The 21,475-nt window shown below is 42.4% G+C and overlaps 1 protein-coding gene across 5 annotated transcripts in view; it reads right to left on the bottom strand.

The window, feature by feature from the left end:
- jmjd1cb (jumonji domain containing 1Cb) overlaps positions 1-21,475 on the bottom strand; it is a 142,639-nt gene that overhangs the window by 45,638 nt on the left and 75,526 nt on the right. For 3 of the 5 annotated variants that reach the window (XM_034708694.1, XM_034708692.1, XM_034708693.1), the window contains exon 3: positions 146-259. In XM_034708694.1, coding sequence (XP_034564585.1) covers positions 146-259 — 114 coding nt within the window. Of the gene's footprint in view, positions 1-145; positions 260-8,932; positions 9,183-21,475 lie in introns of those variants that run through there. The other 2 variants (XM_034708695.1, XM_034708696.1) reach the window with 2 other exon arrangements.

Raw genomic sequence — 21,475 nt, 5'->3', positions numbered from 1 at the left:
TGTGACGGATCAGAGACAGACCAGACCACAGGTAACCAATTTTGAACGCGTGTCTCATTCCTTATCGTCCCTCTAGACACTGCAGACATTGGGCATTGTGTTGGTAACTGCATCATCAGCGTATTAATGAGTGTGCGATTATTACCTGGTATGGTTGGCAGGCTGAATGGTCCGACAGAAAGTCCAGATGTCGGTCCAACAAGAATTCCACCGCTGTTACTGGAGACAACAGGCTCTTCCCCACCACTGGCTTAAACGCCTGCACACAGAAAACACACAACATGGTGAGCAAACACAAACAACAGCAACACAACATCATCATGATATCAACGTCAAGAATCTCATTACAGCAATGTCACGTCAGATTCTCAGTACACATCGTATACGTGCGATGTGCTCTGAGTTTCAGTGTTGAGACTGGAATTAGAGGAATGAGGGAAGAGAGATGAACGACTGTATGGATGAGATTAGAAGAAGGAAAAGCAGAAGTGGAGACATGATGAAGTGAGAGAGGGAGGGATGGAGGAGGAAGAGACAGAGCGGGGATAGAAGGAGAACGCTGAGTGATGAATAAATTAATGAGTAGAGGAAGTCTGACAGTTCAAAGGCAGTGCACTCCACTTTGATGTTGCCTTTTCTCACACACACACACACACACACACACACACACACACACACACGCACACACACATACATACACACACCAGCGCACACACACACCCATAGTGATGTGTCTGTCAGCCCGGGGCCTGTGCTCAGCTGTTATTGCACATACATCACACACACTATGTTTCCTCTTTACATCAGGAGTGAACGTCTGAAAGTCACACCATCTTCACAGTGAAGAGGCTGCTTTTGAGGTTTCTTGATGAGCACTTCACATCACTTGTTCTTCTTCCTCTCAGAGCCTCATTATCAAATCGGTCCACAGCCATGAACCGAGCATGTGAGTGTGTGTCAACATGTACGTCCAGCAGGGTCTGGTGCTGCGGTGATTTATGGCTACATCACAAGGTCAGCCTGATGGAGTGATGAGAGATTAGAGGTGAGAAGCATGGCCACTGTGACCCCCTCTCGTACATGTACAAACACCCAGAGGAGGTGGGAGCATGTTGTGTGTGTGAGATAAGCATGATAACGTGTGTAGCTGTGTTTATGGCAGGTCACTCGCACTACATGCCACTCTGCCATACGTTATTCCTAGAAGGATTTGGATCCACTTCAAAGTCTCAGGAACACCACTCTTTAAGTGTAGATCAAGACTCCAACTCCATCCTTCACAAGACAACTTTTTCAGCAAGTTCAACAATGAGTGTTGCTGGCGTGCTTCCATTATCTTATGGTGTATTAACCCAGTCTTTGACTCAAGATGAAACCTCCTGCAGACCCTACACCTCACTGTACCTCTGAACAAAGAGAACTCTGTGTTTGGATCACTGATTTACAAACACACTCTCCGATTGACGCGTCGTGTTACATGTCTGATTACAGGGTCAACCCAAGCGGCAACCTAGCAGCTTTGTGCACTCGGTGGAAGTTCAGGTCAAACAGTCGGCTGTAGCCAAGTCCAACCTAAGTGATTTGATCTCTGGTCTTAAATTGACATAAGGTCAAGTCCAGTCTGATGGACCCAGTTACAAAACCAAGAACTACAATTAAAGCAGTTCCAATTAAAATCAGTGTCTCTGATGCTCCTTCATTGCCAACATCAGCCCACTATCTGACCCACATCCTTTGTGTTTCAAGGCACTTCTTGTACTCGACCCAAGCGGCAACCTCCGTCCGTGAGATTGGAAGCAATGCAGAAGTGTTAAAAACTGCAGTTCACTGAGCGTCCACTTGAGACTGACTCTAGAAGTACCAGAAACCACATACACACCAATAAAAAAAAAAAGCGATCTTTACAGCAGAAATAAACATGTTTACAGCCTGGTACAAAAAACGAGTGTAGTCTGGATAGCTCATTTCAAAGATCGGCACTATAGACTGTATAAATAATGGACGTAGTGTACGTGATGTCACCCATCTGTTTCTGAAGCGCTGTTTCTATGTTGAGTTAAGCATTTCAAATATGGCTCCCGACGATGTTTGGCCTCAAAACAGCGCTTCAGAAATTGATAGGTGACGTCACGAATACTACGTGTATTATTCATACAGTCTATGCCTCAAAAACATGCAGATGGACTAAACTACATGCCCATTTGACTAATATGCTCTTAGGTTCATGCACTGCCATGTCCTGCAAAGCTGCTCCAAACCAACTACACACTGTGTTTATAGGGAGACTCCTTGTACACACCATGTTGTCAAAGTAAGGTCACTTCTAGCTTCAGACAAACACAAAGTCGCCTCTCTGTGCAGCCGATGCCTCAGTGAACGGCTTCTTCTTGTATATAGTCTAAACAATATGACATTACAGTCATACAGTGGAGTATGAGTCCTGATGGAGACGCATGATTGGAACTCAACAAGACTTACGCATTGAAAATACAGAACAAATTTAGTAGTGCTGTTTCCAGGCAACCAGTGAGGGCACAGGGGGCTGGTGGAGCTCTTTATAAAGGATGCATGAAAGATCTTTCTTCAGCTCTGTTAGCACACACATCTTGAGCTACAGACGAGGTCTTAACACATGTTCATCCCAACCTTATCGTCTTTGAATGTTTAATCCTATGAAACTCCATCTATTAAAGAGGCCGGTGTGATAGACTTCAAGGCTTGACAGGAACTTCTAATAGATGATGTGATATAACTGTGCCTGTCAGACCGACTTGGATCAAATAGGCACGTCTTTGTTCTGTTTGGTGTCTGCTGTCAACCAGGACAACTAAGCAAGAGGAATGCTGATGTTCAGTAATGTAACGACCCAATAAAGACCAACACGAGCACAAGCAGCATGTTTCAAACCTCTGACTGCACTAGGAAGAGCAAAATATACGCAGACATGTACGACTAGTTTGGATTCATCAACCAATCTTTATTTGTAAAGCGCCAAATAACAACAAATGTTACAAACAGAGCAGGTCTAGACCGTACTCTATGTTCTATTAATAACAAAGACCCAACATCAAGACAGGATAAGATCCAGTCCCATCTTACAGACAGGACTCAGTCTGATCTCATCTTAATCCACCATGAGCAGAGCACTTTGCAGCATTTAGCAAGTTACAGTAGCAAGGACAAACTTCCTTTAACAGGCAGAAACCTCCAGCAGGACCAGACTCATGTTAGACACACATCTGCTGAGACCGTGTTGGAGAGAGGGATAGGGACAGATGAAGAGGCCTTAATGCCGCAGTGGGGTCCTGCAGAGAGTTGTCTATTATGTTGATTGAATATTATATTTCTAGTTCTTCAGAGGAGCCTCAGGAAGAACTGATTCATGACAAGTTGGAAAGCTGTTGGATTTGAATAAGTCCCCTTTATATTCCTGTAGCTGAAGTGGCCTCTCGTGGGTCTACTGACGTGATACACAAAGGGTCAGTTCAGTCTGTGTTTGGGTTCTGCCTCACACTTTATGTTTCATTCAAATGTATTCAGTGAAATAGTTTGATTAAACACAAAACTATCTCCATATTTCAGAGTTTATTTTAAAGCTTCAGTATCTGTCTCTGTTGATGCATGCTGTCCTCTGCAGTCAGCAGATAAAGTCCATATATTTAAAAATAAAGCATGTTTTTTCCATTCAGATCAAACAACAACATTAGTCTGGGATTAAAAACCTTCTTTGATAAACGGGTTTGAACGTAAAAAGCTGACACTTGTCATCGCTGGATTTAAGATATTAAACATCTAGAAACAGAATGTGTCTCCCATCTGTGGAGCATCGCTCTGATTCCTCTCTCAAACTGCGAGGACATGACAGTTCCTCCTTCCCCTTTCGAAAATGACTTGCCCACACACACACATATTTAAACACCCACACATCCCACTCAACCACAATTGGGTCACATCTGCCACAGTGCAGCAGAAAAGGCATCCTGTCACCGCGTTTCTCTAGAAAGGCGTGAGGAGAGACAAATTCACTTAATACCAAAGAATAACACATTAAAACCAACAGAGCTGCAGAGAGATGCAGGTATGTTAGGATATAAGAAACACAGTTATACACACGCACACACACAGACACACACAGACACACACAGACACAGACACACACACACACAGACAAACGCATGCTCCAGGGCAGCGATAACAACCACAAAAGACCAGAAGACAGATCAGAGAAAATGCCTTTCTCAGAAAGCAGATCAGTCTCCATGAATGCACATGAATGCACAACATGTCATTTACTGCCCTTTGTGTGTGTTTGTGTGTGTGTGTAGGTGTGTGTGTGTGTGTGTGTGTGTGTGTGTGTGTGTGTGTGTGTGTGTGTGTGTGTGTGTAGTGTGAGTGTAAATGTGTATGTTCAATAATTGATTAGGAAAAGTGCAGCAGAATGTAAATGATGAGATGAAGAGGGCATGATGGAGCTCATGCATCCCTAAGTGACCTAGAGAGGCTGTATCACACATACACAGACTGACACACACTGAGACACACACACACACACACAGACACACGTTTATTATCTTATGAAGGTCAAAGCTGAAGAGAAGGGAGAGAGACGGAGGTAAACCTTACAAACAAACTCCAGAGGCAGAGTTTTGTTGATTCTGGGCTGTAACAGAAGGTCACAGGATGCTGTGTCTCTGCTGCTTCGCGTCACCTGACGTTCAGTCTACCAGCTGGGGGTGTGACGGGTCCTCAGAGGGCCTGGGAAGCTACAGAGTCCGATGCAGGCACAGCACCCACCTCACAGGCTCTTTGATGGAACGAGTAACCTAGATCTCTAACTCTTTTGGGAGTTGTATTAGGCGTGCCTCGACTTTGAGCTGCATTTGATAATGTGTACCATAGTCGAAGAAGTCACAAAGTGTGTGAATGCAGCAGGTCAGGGTGCACAAACGAGTAAAACACAGGATTGTAACACAAACTGACTCTGAGTCACTATCTTTGCCCAAACAACAACCTTTCCTGAAGGCCATTGAAGTTCCTTAGGTGCCTCGCCAATCCGAACTGCATCTGACACAACTGCCTCACTTTAAACATTAGTGTCGTATGTGTAATGGAAGCACAACAGGTCAGGCGTAAGGGACCAGGACAGCCTGGATTGACTTGTGTAATCTCCCAGCCTGCTGTCATCCCCAAGTTGTAAAATACTGAGGCTTTGTTAAGCCCCTCAGGGTCTTAAAAAGACACACAAGGTAACCTCAAGAGTCTTTACTTTAAATGATCTCCTTTATAAACCCGTCTATAGTCATGTTTAACACTCAAGACCAACTGCTCAGACTGACCCCCAAGTGTTTAGTCAGGTGCTATCCAGACGTAGTGACACATCAGCTTCAGTCACCTCTATTATCTAATATAGAACTTGATGGTATGGGATCTTCTGGGGCCCACTATGTGAACACAGACTGTGCTTCGTGGTTTGGACTGGGCATGTTTTGTTCACCGTGTTCCCAAAGCTCTTAATGATCAGACACCTTGGTATCCTAAAGAGCTCATAGTGACCTATTACCCCTCTAGAACACTACGCTCCCAACATACAGGCCTGCTCATCGTACCTAAATTCTCTAAAAGTAGTATGGGAGGTAGAACCTTCAGTTATCAGGCCCCTCTTCTTTGGAATCATCTACCAGTCAGGGTCCAGGAGGCAGACACCCTCTCTACTTTTAAGAGTAGGCTTCAAACTTTCCTTTTTGATAAAGCTTCTAGTTAGAGCTGGATCAGGCTTGGACCAGATCTTAGTTATGCTGCTATAGGCTTAGACTGACACACTGGGTTCCTGTCTTTCCCTCTCTCTCCTCTCTCTGCCTGTCTCTTACTTTAACTCTTCCTGTCCCATTAAAGTTCCTAACCATAGACCTTTCTGGAGTCCCTGAGCTCCCTTCTCTCGTAGGTTCCTCTGGATCTCTGCTGTTGTGGACGTGCCAGACTCCAGCTGCTACAACTACTACTATCCATCTCACCACTATCATCTCTCTCTCTCTTCCTCTCCCTCTATCCCTCTCTCCAACACGGCCTCAGCAGATGTGTGTCTAACATGAGTCTGGTCCTGCTGGAGGTTTCTGCCTGTTAAAGGAAGTTTGTCCTTGCCACTGTAACTTGCTAAATGCTGCAAAGTGCTCTGCTCATGGTGGATTAAGATGAGATCAGACTGAGTCCTGTCTGTAAGATGGGACTGGATCCACTGAGATCCAGTTGCTGTTTTGGTACTGAGTAAAGGTTGTGTCCGAGTTTTGCTCGAGAGGAAGAACCACCTTAAAGAATAAGGGAAGCAAGGGACCCAAATGTAACTCCTTAATAGTTGAACGCTGACACCAGATTGGATCCAGCTGTGTCAGCAAAGAAGGCTCGTATGTTAAGTGGATCTGAGGAGGTTAGAGAGGTCACTGTGTTACGCAGGCGTCAGTGTGAACCACACAGTTACACCGAAAAAGTAGTTTCACTTCCTGACTCTAATCCACACCCACTCTCTCAGTCTCTCACTTCAAATACCCCTCTCTCTCTCTCTCTCTCTCTCTCTCACCCTCTTCTTTTTTGGAGAGGAAGATAAACGACGTCTAGACTTTGTTTAATTGATTTTACAAAACACAGAGACACCTGATCTCCAAAGCTGAGCAGCGGAGGAGGAGCAGAGGTTGTAGGTGAGCTTGTCTTTTGATTTTTTAGCATGAGGATCTTATTGATATCCCCGATTAAAGCTCATAGTTTTGCAATGCAATGTGGTGACATGTTACACTTGATAAATTCAAAAATATTATTTCAGCTTTTGAAAATGTTTTAACTTTATATAATTTTATCAATTACCAGCAAAAACGGCCAAATTTGCAGAAGATCTGCAGAATTCCCCGGGAGAGAAGTTCAGCACTGATAAGCACTGTTCTCTAAGTGGGTCAGAGTCAAACAGATCCTTTCTAAGAAACACACATACACACTCATACACACACATAGACTGGGTGTGTGCTAATCTGCTTATTGCTTTGAAGGTAAATGATCTGAGTTGTCAAAACACAGCTGCTCTCACAGGTAATCTAAGCTCGCTCATTCTAAAAACAGAGCTATTGTATCTCACGCACGCTCCAAACGATGCGGTCTGACAGGCGGCGAGGACGAGGAAGCTGCAGCAGTCAAGACTAGAGGTCAGCGTGGAGAGATCTGTGAGCGTCGAGTGAAGAGGAAACTAGCGTGATTAATTTAAACACTTAAGGTGACACAGTCCTGCAGAGAGACAAACTGAACGATGAAGAAACTTTATTTTTAACTTCCTCTCCATAAAAAGTAGGACAAAGAGGATGAGTCAGATGTTTAATGAGCTCCAAAGAGGACAGCTAGTCTTTGTGTAAACTTTATTTAACCTACACCGTCTGCTTTCCTCTCATTTTCTACCCTCCTTCTTTTTTTACAGACATGATGCATTAGATTTAAAGTTGTGAAGTTAAACTCAGAAATGACTTCTTTAGGGGCGCCGTTGGCCTAGCAGTCTAAGCATGCGCCCCATGTACAGAGCATAGACGGTATAAATAATGGACGTAGTATCAGTGACGTCACCCATCTGTTCTAAGCGCTGTTTTGAAGCCAATCGTCGGTGGGAGCCATATTGGAAATGTTGAACTCAACCTAACTTAGTGTGAGGTAAAGAGGCGGGGTTTGAGCCTCTTAGCCAACAGCTACAGTGTTCCTGCCTGTCAATCAAGTCAGTCATGTCCTTATTTGGGCAAAAAATCGGAATCTATATATCTTTGAAATTGCTGCGTTAAGAAAAAATTGAACCCCCGTACAGTGTGTGCCCATAGAGAAATTAGCTACGTGGATTTTTTGAACCAGGCTTATTTCTGCTGCTCTTTTGAATTGGTGTGTATGTGGATTCAAGTGGAAACTCAATGAACTGCAGTTTTTAACACTTCCACATTGGCTTCAATTCTCACAGCCGGAGTTTGCTGCTTGATCCAACATCCAAAAGCGTTGTCTGCAGTGATATTCAGGTTCTGGCTCCAAAGAGCTCTGAATCCTACGCCTCCCACAGAGCAATCACACACAGTGTTTCCTCCATGCCCTCTCTGTACACAACCACAGCTTCCAAACTCCACGCTCACCGTTGATAGCAAGACTTTCCGTTGAAGCTACGAGCCTGATTACAACCCTGATGACGGTTCAGGTCCCGCAGAGTCACAGGGGAAATTATACGGCACAGGCTGAACAGTCATGATGATGATGAGGAAGCAGGTTTCTAAAAGTCAGATCAGTCTGAGCCATGAGTGAGAACAGGAGTACAATTTGAGCTCCAGCAATATGATGAAGATGTAAAAGCTAAGTGTCTGTAAATCAAAAGTGGAATAGCTGTCACTGAGACGACATCCTGTGAGATGATTAACCTCCTGATACACCGTGTACCAGGTCCCATCCAATCATTTACCCCCCTGACTCAGACCAGGTCCCTTCAAAGTACACTTCAGACTCTGAGGGAGTTTTTGTGGCTGAAATAAAAATACATGGCAGAGCACAGACGTGAATTAAGAGGCGGTTTATGAGGTTCGTTTGAATTTCATCCTTCAAGCTTCAGCCTGATAAAGTTTGCTGATATATATGGAGTAAGAAGCAGATGGATTACAAAGCTCACAGCACTTTTAGGTACTGCTACAAGCTTTCCACCCAACTACACACTCACACTCACACACACACACACACACACACACACACACACACACACACACACACACACACACACACAAACAGAGTAACTCTCACATCTCAGAAAAACACTGGTTAGAGGCTCGGCCATCCGCTCTTCAATCGACTCCATTCACTCTGAATCAAACCGAACTCTGGTCGTAGATGAAATCCGGCAGCGATTCAAATAATAACAGAGGACATGAAACTGTAACGTTACCTCTCTCCTCTGTCTCCAAGCAACCCCAAGGAGCAATGGCTCTGAAGAAAAACACTTGACAAAACTAGCTTTGATCCAGCGATCCCGAGAAAGAAAAGAAAGAATCACGAGAGTATAAAAAAAAAAGGCAAAGAGATAGAGAGAGAGAGAGGAAGAGTGTGGTTTCTTCTTGTGGTAAGAACAGACAGATGGCCAAGAGGGAGAGAAAGCAGAGCAGAGGACGAGCTACACAGCCGACATTTTAACTGCTGCTGACGCAAGGAGGGAGACAGAGAGAGAGAGGGAGGGAGGGAGCGAGGGAGGCAGGGCTGACCGTCTCTCTCCCTACACACTCTCTGACTCACTCTCTTTCACTTCCTCTCAGCTCTCTCTGTACGAACATGTCTCACTCCCACTCCTGTCCTCTCTGCTCACTTCAATTCAGCTGCTGATTTCACTCGTCTGTTATTCGAGCCTGTGCTTTCTGATAATCTGTCTCCATGCTGTTGTAGTCAGTCCTGAATCTGAGTCCAAAACACGGTCAAAGCTTTCATGTGAGACTGCAAACCCAGCATCAGGACTTCTGCAACTAGAGCAAGGGCAGGGAAAGTAAAAAACAACAAGATACATGAAGATACGACTCAAAATCATTGTGTCACATGACCTCTGTGTTTGGAGAGACAGCAGGTAACTCTCTCTGTTAGGGAAAGTTCTTTATGAGCTTTAAAAACCACCTCTCACAGGAGCAGCAGGACTTCTGAGGGATGCTGGCTTGGTTTAATAAAGCTGCTCTGAAGAACCTGACAGAACACACGTGAAACTAACTCTGACTGATTAGAACTTCTTCCTCTCAGTACTCGTTAAAACAAAATAAAGACAACTGTAGTGTGAAAACTCAGGGGGTGTACGCTTTGGTTTTGAAGACAACCTGCAGAACAACTAAGTAAGTCAGGAGACTTTTCCAAAGTAGAAAGTAACAACCCAGAACTTTGATACTTAACTACAGTCATGGCCAAAAGTTTTGAGAATGACACAACTATTAATTTTCACAAAGTCTGCTGTTTCAGTTTTTATAATGGCAATTTGCATATACTCCAGAATGTTATGAGGAGTGATCAGCTCAACTGCAATTAATTGCAAAGTCCCTCTTTGCCTTGAAAATGAACTTTATCACCAAAAACACATTTCCACTGCATTTCAGCCCTGTCACAAAAGGACCAGCTAACATCATTTCAATGACACACAGGTGTCACACACATTAACACAGGTGTGGGTGTTGATGAGGACAAGGCTGGCGATCAATCTGTCATGATTGAGTGACTGGACACTTTAAAAGGAAGATGGTGCATGACACCATTGTTCCTCATCTGTTAGCCATGGTTACCTGCAAGGAAACACGTGCAGCCATCATTGCATTGCACAAAAAGGGCCTAACAGGGAAGTTTATAGCAGCGAGTAAGATTGCACCTCAGTCAACCGTCTATCGAATTATCAAGAACTTCAAGGAGAGAGGTTCAATTGTTGCCAAACAGGCTCCAGGGCGCCCAAGAAAGTCCAGCGAGCGCCAGGACCGTCTCCTGAAGGTGTTACAGCTGCGGGATCGGGCCACCACCAGTGCAGAGCTTGCTCAGGAATGGCAGCAGGCAGGTGTGAGTGCATCTGCACGCACAGTGAGGCAAAGACTTTTGGAGGAAGGCCTGGTGTCAAGGAGGGCAGCAAAGAAGCCACTTCTCTCCAGTAAAAACATCAGGGACAGACTGATATTCTGCAGAAGGTACAGGGACTGGACTGCTGAGGACTGGGGTAAAGTCATTTTCTCTGATGAATCCCCTTTCCCATTGTTTGGGGCATCTGGAGGAAGGCTTGTTCGGAGAAGACGAGGTGAGCGCCACCATCAGTCCTGTCTCTTGCCAACAGTGAAGCATCCTGAGACCATTCATGTGTGGGGTTGCTTTTCAGTCAAGGGAGTGGGCTCTCTCACAATCTTGCCTAAAAACACAGCCATGAATAAAGAATGGTACCAGAACGTCCTCCGAGAGCAACTTCTCCCAACCATCCAAGGGCAGTTTGGTGATGAAGAATGCCTTTTCCAGCATGATGGAGCACCTTGCCATAAAGCAAAAGTCATAACAAAATGGCTCGGGGAACAAAACATTAAGATTTTGGGCCCTTGGCCAGGAAACTCCCCAGATCTTAATCCCATTGAGAACTTGTGGTCAATCCTCAAGAGGCGGGTGGACAATCAAAAACCCACAAATTCTGACAAACTCCAAGCATTGATTATGCAAGAATGGACTGCCATCAGTCAGGATTTGGTCCAGAAGTTGATTGACAGCATGCCAGGGAGAATTGCAGAGGTCTTGAAAAAGAAGGGTCAACACTGCAAATATTGACTTATTGCATGAATTCTGTGTAATTCTCAATAAAAGCTTGTGATACTTATGAAATGCTTCTAATTGTATTTCATTATACCATAGAAACATCTGACAAAAACACCTAAAAACCCTGAAGCAGCAGACTTTGTGAAAATGTAATATTTGTGTCATTCTCAAACCTTTTGGCCATGACTGTACACATGAGCTGACAAGAAGGGATGTGCACGTTCCATCAAGTAAAGTCTGTTTTTCCACTGCTGTGTAGGGTCAAAGCAGAAGTATAAACCAGGCTTAAAGGGCCAAACATCATCACCCTGATCAGGTTCTTCTACTATTATTCTAGGCCTGAGATGCTAATGCTCTACTATCTGGATCTAAACAAGCACAGATGATGGATCAATCAATCAATCAACAGCAGCAATAAAATGCTTCAATAAAATACATAATATAACACATATTAAAAAACAATACGGGTTATAAAAAAGAGACTGATGCACACTGACAACAATAAAATATGTGTAATTAAAATAAGTGAAAGCGTCAAATTAATATTAAAAATGTAAATGGTAAAGAGTAAGGATAAGAGTTGAAACTAAAATGAAGGCTAAATATATCAATAAAACTGAGTAGATAAATTAAAATAAATAAATGAAAAAATACAAAAAAATAAATAAACAGTTAAAATTAATAAAATAATAAAACAGGCATCAGTATCTTCTTTTAAATCACAGCTATGAAACATGTTTTTATTTCTGTTCTCCTCTCAGGATCACCTAGAGAGGAGCCAGAGGATCTGAGAGGACTTCCTGGTTCATACACTAAAAGCATCTCTGAGATGTAGTCTAGTGCGAGGCCATGCAGCGCCTCAAAAACTAGTAAAATCATTTTAAAATCAACAAGAGCATCTCGGAGCACGGCGTGATTCATCCGCATCAACTGCAAAAGTTGTTCCCTTAAATGTAGCTCAATATTCCTGAACACGTCATTCACATCAGATTAAGATCACAGACAGTCTCTCCTGGTGTGCACCAAGAGTCTGACTCCACAGGATACTGAAGAAGAAAAGCTAAAAGAGAGAGAGGAGTGTTTGGATGACTGCAGAGTGCTTTACAAAAAGAGCTGGCTGGCCCTCAGCTGAACCTCAAACACACACCCTTAAAACCATCACCTCTGAACCCATCAGCTGACCACAAACCAGCTCCGATTAATCTGTTCATCGCTCAGCAGATTTACACTGCTGCTACTGTACCAGCACACACACACAATCACACACACACATATACACAGAGTTGTGCATCATTATCCTGCAGGGCCATCTGCCACGCTGATGCAGGATTTAAGCCACTGTACACTCATTCACACACAGACGCACACCTGCTATTAAATCCTGTTTGCCTCCAGAAAGGAACAACAACCAGTCTGACCACTGCAGCACACACATCCACGCGTTCATTACTTAAAGTATGACACGCTGACTCTCTAAGTCTCTGCCATCAGAGAGATCTGAACCACATCGAGGACTGAAGGACTGAAGGACTGGAGGAGGAGAGGAGCTCCTGCTGTTAGTCAGAGAGAGAGGCCTGAACCAGTTTCTGTGCAGGCAGGCTAATGTTTTTTTTTCTGCAGGCCTCACTGCCATAAAGGTAAGCTATAATTACACATGCACACACAGATCCACAGGAGGCAGGAGATTACACTAGACCAGCTCCATCTGCTCAGGGGGAGAGACAGAGGGAGAGAGGGGGGGGGCTGGCGTTTTTATTGACCCAATTTCCACCAAAAACTCATCCCACACAGTCGAGTGGGTCTGTCTCTGCAGGCTGCTGAACCCATGAGCAAGGCACAGGAGAGGAGGACTACACACACACACACACACAGAAACACTTTACAATGGTGGACACAGTTTAGAAAGACACACACACACTCTCTCTCTTTCTCTCTCCTTTGTTCCACTGTCATCACAAACAGAGCCAGTACAGCCTACTGATATCTATTTGTGTGATTGTACTCGTGTGTGTGTGTGTGTGTGTGTGTGTGTGTGCGTGTGTGTGTGTGTGTGTGTGTGTGTGTGTGTGTGTGTGTGTTTCCTGTTTTTTTCATTTTACAAAGTGGGCCATTGTTGCTAGGTTACGTAGCAGGACTTGAGCCAGGAAAAAGAACTCAGACAAAGATATTACACTCTCACTTTTACACTTCCCTTCTCCATCCATCCATCCATCCATCCATCCATCCATCCATCTCTTTGTTCACATTCTGGACTCTATTTCTCATCTTTGGCTTAAGAACGACAGATAACATCTGAAAATGTAAATAGTACATGTACATTAGTACAGACGTGGTTACCTGTGTGGAAGGGCTCACAGGTGACTCATCCTGCTCTCAAACTAAACCATTAAAACTCCCTGAATGTGTCCAGGTGTGTTAGGTTTGTTATGTTTCCCCCTGACAGTATCCAGAGTTTCTCCTGCAACCCTCAAGTGAACGGTTGGGGTGAAGTTGGAGTGAGTGGAGGTGAGAATACGGCGGGACATATTCAGGGATATTCACTGTGAGTGATCGCATGGGAGGGAATGACATTAGTGACATTATGAAATGTCACCTGAGTGTGTTTTAATCAAGAGGTTTTTATTACTTTTCAGGCAGTGTCACTGGCAAGATTTTTATTATTTTATTCAATAATTCTAGATGTTTTAATTTTGTATTATTTATTTATTATATATATTTCTGCTCTTTTGATTAATTTAATCTTTTACCTTTTATTTTTTTATTCCTCAACATTTTTTTATTTCCTGTCATTTGTTTTTCTCACATTTCTCTTATGTTGTCTTTTAGTTTCTTTCTTATTTGTAACACACTTTGTGACCCAGAAAAGAGACATATAAATGATAACAGCAACAAATATTATTAGAATTCTTATTATCATATTTGTATTTATTATTATTACTATTTTATTTACTTATGTGTTTATTTGTGTTTAATATTATTATTTTGTTTATTTCTATGTCTATTTATTTATTATTATCATCATCATCATCATCATCATCATCATCATTATTATTATTATTATTATTATTATTATTATTATTATTATTATTATTATCATCATTATTATTATTATGCATTGATCTATAATAATAATAATATCAATAATAATAATAAAAATATTATTATTATTATAATTATTATTATTATTATTATCATCATCATAATCATTATATTTGTATCTATTTATTTATTATTATTATTGTATGCATTTATTTATTTATATTACTATCATAATCATGTCTTGTATTTATGTATTATTATGGTTTTATGTATTTATTTATTATTACTGTTATTGTTATTGTTATTGTTATTATTATTGTTATCGTTATTGTTATTATTATTAGATAAGGGTTTCTGGCTGCTCTGTCACCATAATGTGAATGAAAGCAGATGTCACTTTTATCTATTCAGTAATATTTTTCATTACAGGTGAACCTGAAGAGAAAGGTGAGCATGTTTTTCTATTCTACTATGATACCCAGACCAATGTACCTGGGAAATGTACCTTGATTGATATAGTAGATGGATAAACTAACAAATAATGCACCCAGGACTCTGGCACTATGCAAGCACATGAGCTGCTTAGTATCACGTTTGGGTAGGAAGCACAATTCAACAGAACACTGGTGTACAGCCGGAAAGATGGACACATAAGATGAAAAAACAAAAACATGTACTTTCTTCTGCTCCCTCTCTGTTCTTTTCACTCACACTGTGGATACGTTTGATTCCTCACAGCACTGACACAAAGGCACACACTGCTGTGGAAGCACCTCTCTGTTACTTTGTCTGACATCTTTTATAAAATACATTTTATTTACAGTGTGAGCGTCTAGAAAGAGTCACAGCAAATACATATTTATGTATGTCCACTCGTACAGACACGCAACCAAGTTTCCACTAAAGCTCTCTGATCTGATGTCTCGCATGTGATGTAATGGGCAGAGAGGAACATGAGTCCTTCTGATAATCCCACAGCTGATGAAAATGCACCTCTCTCGGGTATCTACTTGAGATTGACGTTTGTGTAAACCTGTTAAAATGGATCAAAAATACAATTCACACAGCTCTGGATGGAGACAGAGAGTTTCAATCTTATGTATCATAAAACTAAATGTGTGTTAATGATGCAGTTCATTATGTGTGCTTAACAATGGGCTGCTCCTATTGCAACATCTGACACTACTCACAAGACGGCTACAGCTGCAACACAGGACTATATTATTTTACATAATCCTGCTCAAATAAAAAAGCACAATAACTGGAGACTAATTTAATGACTTACATAAGCCTTCTGGTTCATAGGGAACATGAAGCACTTAAAAACACTCCCAAGAAATTACATCACAATAAACAAAAACACTAATTTAGGCTCTGCTGCTCTGATTCAGAGTCCAAGAGGTTAAGACCTGCCGACACATGGATGGAAAAGTGAGAGGTACTGTAACGAGGCTCGGGCAAATCCTACAAAGGAAAGTCTGAATGGTGATGTGGGAGCATGTGAAAGTGTCAACAGTGCTGGGTCTCCTGCAATACAGGTAGCATCCTGGAGGAGTCTGCGGTCATGTGTCTTGCCAAAGGGACCTGGGATCAAACTGTAAACTTTGTGATTGAGAGACAACCGAGTCCTCCAACACCTGTCCCTCACATTATGAACGCTGTAACTGAGCAGTGAAATGAAATTAAGGTCTTTACATTCATGTATAGCTAAAGACTAAGTGCGTGGCAGTCAAGCAGCAACCTCTGGGCTTAAAATGTTAAGCAAATGCAGAAGTGCTAAAAACTGCAGTTCCTCGAGCGTCCACTTGAGGCTAGCTGCAGACACACTGTAAACCACATACACACCCATTCAAAGAAGACGATCTTTACAGCAGAAACAAACATGTTTACAGCCTGGTTCAAAAAACAATTTAGGTCTGAATAGCTCATTTCTCTATCGGGGGGTGAATTTTTTTTATTACTCGATATTAAATAATGAGTGTTGCCCAAATAAGGGCATGGCTGATTCTATTGACAGGCGGGAACACTGTAGCTGTTAGCAAAATGTCTAAAGCCGCGCCTCTTTACCTCACACTAGCTCGGACGAAGTTAGGTTGAGTTCAACATTTCCAATATGGCTCCCGCCAACGATTGGCTTCAAAACAGTGCTTCAGAAACAGATGGGTGACGTCACGGATACTACGTCCATTATTGATACAGGCTATAGTTCCTTCTTGTTGTGATGAAATAGCAGCAAACCACTACGGTTCAGATTATTTCCGCAGCATGTCTCTGATGTAACTGTGGTAGATCCATCATATCAGAAACCGTAGAGACTTCCTCCTCTGTTGATGCAGTAATATATTAGCAGTGGATTTAGAAACACCCTGATACACAGACTGTGTTTATACATGTTAGTCTCCACGGCTGATCCTGCCTCACAAAGTCCTCTTTCAGCTTTCTGAAACGCCTTTCGCAGACAGAGATCAACCCAGCTTTCCTCTGACCCAGATACCGCCAAACAATACAAAGTCACCCAGTGAGAATGTGCAAGTTTAACAGAAGCCAGGATTGTTGCAGGAACTTTACTGGGAAACGCAGCTTGTTTTCAGATGTGGGTTTCCTTGTTGTTTCTTCTTTGGTAACCAAGAACTCAACCACTCAAATGCTCAAGGCCACATATAGTATGTGCCCCATTCATAAACATGTCTGTGCACAGATGTCAGAGGCTGCTAAGCAAAGCAGTAAGTCTAATCAGGGTCTGATCTAATCACTTTCACACACACTCTGGCACCAAACCGCAGACCTTCTAACTTTGTTTGGTAGTCTTCCAACCGTCAAAAGGTCTGCTGCATAAATGAGCTGGAGCACCTTTAATCTCTGGTGTCACAGGGTTCAGAGGCAGCTCACCATGAGTGGACTGTTGGTTGCCTGATCCAGTTGCACCTAGCTCATGAATAATGTCTTTAATAACTCAAACTAAAACAGTGTTTCATTTCAAAACAAACATTTCTAACAGAATAAATTAGCACATAGAGTGAGGTATAGTGTATGCATATCCATGAAACCTGAATATGCATCATGGTTGTGCATCAAGTTCATTACTGAACTAGGGCTAGGTGATAAATCAATGATGATAATTGTTGTGTTATAATTTTTATCGATATAAATATTTTTAAAAATTAAAATTTTGATATAAATAAACATGTAATTACACACCCGGCCACTTAAAATGGAGGGGGCGCTAATGAGCCTTAAACACTAGTTGCCACCCAACATTAAACAGAAGAAGAAGACAGCATTGAACAGCCAATCAAGTCGCAGGGTGAGAGGTAGGCGGGGCTTAAAGATGTTTGGAGCGGAGTGTAAACACAGCTGAAACAAGCAACAGCAACACTGAAGAAAACTCAAACCTAGCAGCTCAAAGCAGAGTCGTTAGTCTGACACTGAGTTGACTCTGTGTTAACTATTAACTTAACACACTTCATTAAATCTACTTTCAGGATGTGGGTAAAGGAAGAGCACAGAGATAAGTTCTGCTGTGAACACCTTTAATGTCCACCGCAACCGTAGGATAACTGAACACTGAATAACTGATGCATTCACTGCACTGTGGGAAACAACAACACTCTGCCTGTAACTCTTAGTAATCTAAAAGGGGAGAGCACAACTCAAAACAATACTCTATGAACTGATATAGAATACAGTTTGATTTATCTTTGTTGTAAATTTTAATCAAATTATGTAAATTACCTCAATCTGAGAAAAATAGGAATCTACAAAAACCTCATCTTCCATTAAAGACCTGCTTCCTGTTAGCACCGTCAGAAAAGATGGATTCAAGAAGTTCATCAGAAACTAAATCCAGATACAAACTAACAAACCGTCTTCAACTTTCACTCAGGAGCAAAAAACTGACTTTACATTTAAATGTAATAATTTGATATTTATCGTGATAATTATCAATATCAACTGATATGAAATATTTTATCCTGATAACATAAGTTTCCATATCGCCCAGCTCTAAACAGAACCCTAATTTATCTGCTGTTACAATATCCCAGCCACACTGAGTTCTGCCTGCCTGCAGTCTAATCGATGTTAAATGCATTAATCACAAGTGAACAACAACAACAAGGTCTCTGCTGTTAAATGATCCCACTCACATGAATCACTTGTTTTATCTCAGCTGTGTCTCTTGGATGATTATCTGAGTGGAGACGAGCGACACGTGCTCATGAATCACAGATTATTGGGATGGGAAGGTTTGTTTTGGAGAAATATTTATAGCATCACTTCAGGGAGACTGCATCAAATCCTCTGTGCTGGCAGCAGCTACAGATAAAAAACATCAGGAATTCATTTCTAAAAAATACAACACACACACACACACACACACACACACACACACTCACACACTCACTCACACAGAAACAAGATCTAACCTTCAGTTCTCTATATAAACAAGATCTGTGAAATTGCAGCTTCTCCCTCTTCTCCAAACCGCCTCTCCCTCCCTCCCTCTCTCTCCCTCCCTCTCTCTCTCTGTCTCTCTCTCTCTCTCTCTCTCTCTCTCGCTCTCTCTCTCGCTCTCTCTCTCAGAAATTAGGACAGAGGAGAGCTCTGCTAGATAATGTAGCAGCACACAGGCACTCAGCCAGAACACAGCATCAAAGTGTGCGCGCGTGCGTGTGTGTGTGTGTGTTTGTGTGGATCAGTCAGGAGTGTGCCATTAGTTTTAATTCCAGCTCTGCACCACTTGCCTTGCTGCAGAGGTGGCAGACAGACACAGAGTCATGTGACCTGTCAGCCTGTTTTCATTCATCAGGGCCATACAGTGCAGCACTCAGAGCACTGTCTGTCGAGGATTCAACATGGAGCTTGGACCAAAAGTTAAATCTGGATCAGTTCTGCACAACACTGAAAACTGTGCCGACGTGAATCTCATACTTAAGCGCCATCGGCAGCACAGCATACCTGCACGTCAGAGTGTATGCATCACTCTTGCATTGATAGTGTGATTTCTATACTCCTCACATCGCCAGTTTCCAGTGCCGCTTTAATTTCTGGAAAACATGGCAACTGAATCTGTAGTTGGAGTTGGAGCTGTTAAATGTGGAGCAGTAGGTGATCATACTGCGATTAGAGAAGGAGATAAGAGAGGAGACATCAGAGGAGGAGGAGCGTGCAGTCGCTGAATCAGCGTTTGAATAACGTGACAAGATGATGCGAATACGAAACATATGATGCTACCCAACAGACCAATCACAGAGCTCGTGGTTTGAGTGGTTTTGATGTGTAGTTACATTATGGATGTAGGCTTCTGCATAGGTACAGGGATTGGGGGTCTAGTTAGGGCTGGGCGATAATTCAATATACACTACCAGTCAAAAGTTTGGATGCACCTTCTCATTCAATGTTTTTTATTTATTGTAATTATTTCCATCATTGTAGATTAATACTGAAGACATCAAAACTATGAAATAATCTGGTTTTGCCATAATCTGGATTACAACAGTAGTCAAATAGGGCTCTCCATTGTGTACTAACCCTACCTCTGAACAACACAACTGATGGTCTCAAACACATTAAGAAGGCAAGTCATTCTACAAATGAACTCTTGACAAGGCTCATGTTCATTAGAAACCATTCCAGGAGACCACTTCATGAAGCAGACTGAGAGAATACGAAGAGTGTGCAAAGCTGTCATGAAGGAAAAAGGGGGCTACTTTACAGAATCTAAAATATAAAACAGATTCTGCTTTGTTTAACACTTTTTTGTTCATTCAATAATTCCATATATGTTCTTTCATAGTTTTGATGTCTTCAGTATTAATCTACAGTGTTTACAATCATTACAATAAATACAAACCCTTGAATGAGAAGGTGTTTACAAACTTTTGACTGGTAGTGTACACAGTGTCAGGTTGGCTGGATTTAGGCATCATATCTTACAAAGCAGGATTAAGATGCAACCAACAACAAACAAAACAACAACATTTTGAATGCACGGCGGTCATGGTAGAGTGCAATAGATAAATTGTGATCATCCATCAATTAAGACAGCAACATATTGACCTCTTCACATGTCAGTGTTGATGGTCGCACTGGAACACACTCTTAGATCTGGCCTTGCAGTCTCTTCCCACACTGAGAAGAATGAAGAAAGACAAGAGTTTCTCTCTCTCCGTCACGTCAAACTATCATCCTGTGTTTCCTCTAGAAGCCCCCCGCAGTTTGGACGAGTCACTTCTGATTATGTTGAGGATGAAACATGAACTTTAAACTTTGGAGCGCTTACAACAACTGACAACAAGATGAGAGATGGAAACTGTGACACCAGGTGCGTTTTATTATTCCCTACAGTACATCTCCTCCTTCATTTCCTACAGTGATGTGAAATGCAGCGTGGCTTTTGTTCTCTCTCTCTCTCTTTCTCTGCACTCGGTGTCGTCTGGTCACTAGAGTTCACTCTGTGTCTTTGATGGGAGTCTGCAGAGAGTGACTTTAATGAGTCCACACGTTACTCAAGGCTCCCTGGGAGACCGAGAGGTGATGTAATAAATGGATCTAAGATGCAACCGCACTCTCACACACACACACAGACACAGACACACAAGCCCACTAGTCTGCCTTCATCTACATCCTCTTGTCAGTCATCTTCCTCTGTGGTATCCGAAGAGAACTAATCCCACTGATACATCATCAACACCAGACACAGCAAACACTCCTCATTAAACAACAGAGTTTTTGGCTGCATGGAAAAAGAGGATGTTTTTTCTATCATTAATAAAAAACATCAGACAAATGAGGAAGAATCATTCACACACTGTGCCCCGGCTTTCACCAGAATCAGGGTCCAAACACGAGTAGTAGCAAGTCTCTGGTGTGTTTTTCCAAAGATGGCTGATGTTACACACACGTGTGCCAACAAGTCATGTAACAGCATTGCTTCATGATTTCCTCTGCTGTTGTGTAATGCTGGCAGCATCCTGCTTCAGAGCAGGAGTCACAGCAGAGAGACATACAGCTGCTGTGTCAGTGAGGAAGGCTTCAACACGACCCTCCTTAACAACAATACAAATAAATACTGTAAACATTATCAGCTCCATCAGCTCCACTGCACCCCTCTGCCTCAGCAGGGACATGCACAGGAACAGTGATG

Source organism: Notolabrus celidotus, chromosome 18 (assembly GCF_009762535.1).
Source record: "Notolabrus celidotus isolate fNotCel1 chromosome 18, fNotCel1.pri, whole genome shotgun sequence".
Taxonomy (NCBI): domain Eukaryota; kingdom Metazoa; phylum Chordata; class Actinopteri; order Labriformes; family Labridae; genus Notolabrus; species Notolabrus celidotus.
This window is presented reverse-complemented; position numbering and strand designations above follow the sequence as displayed.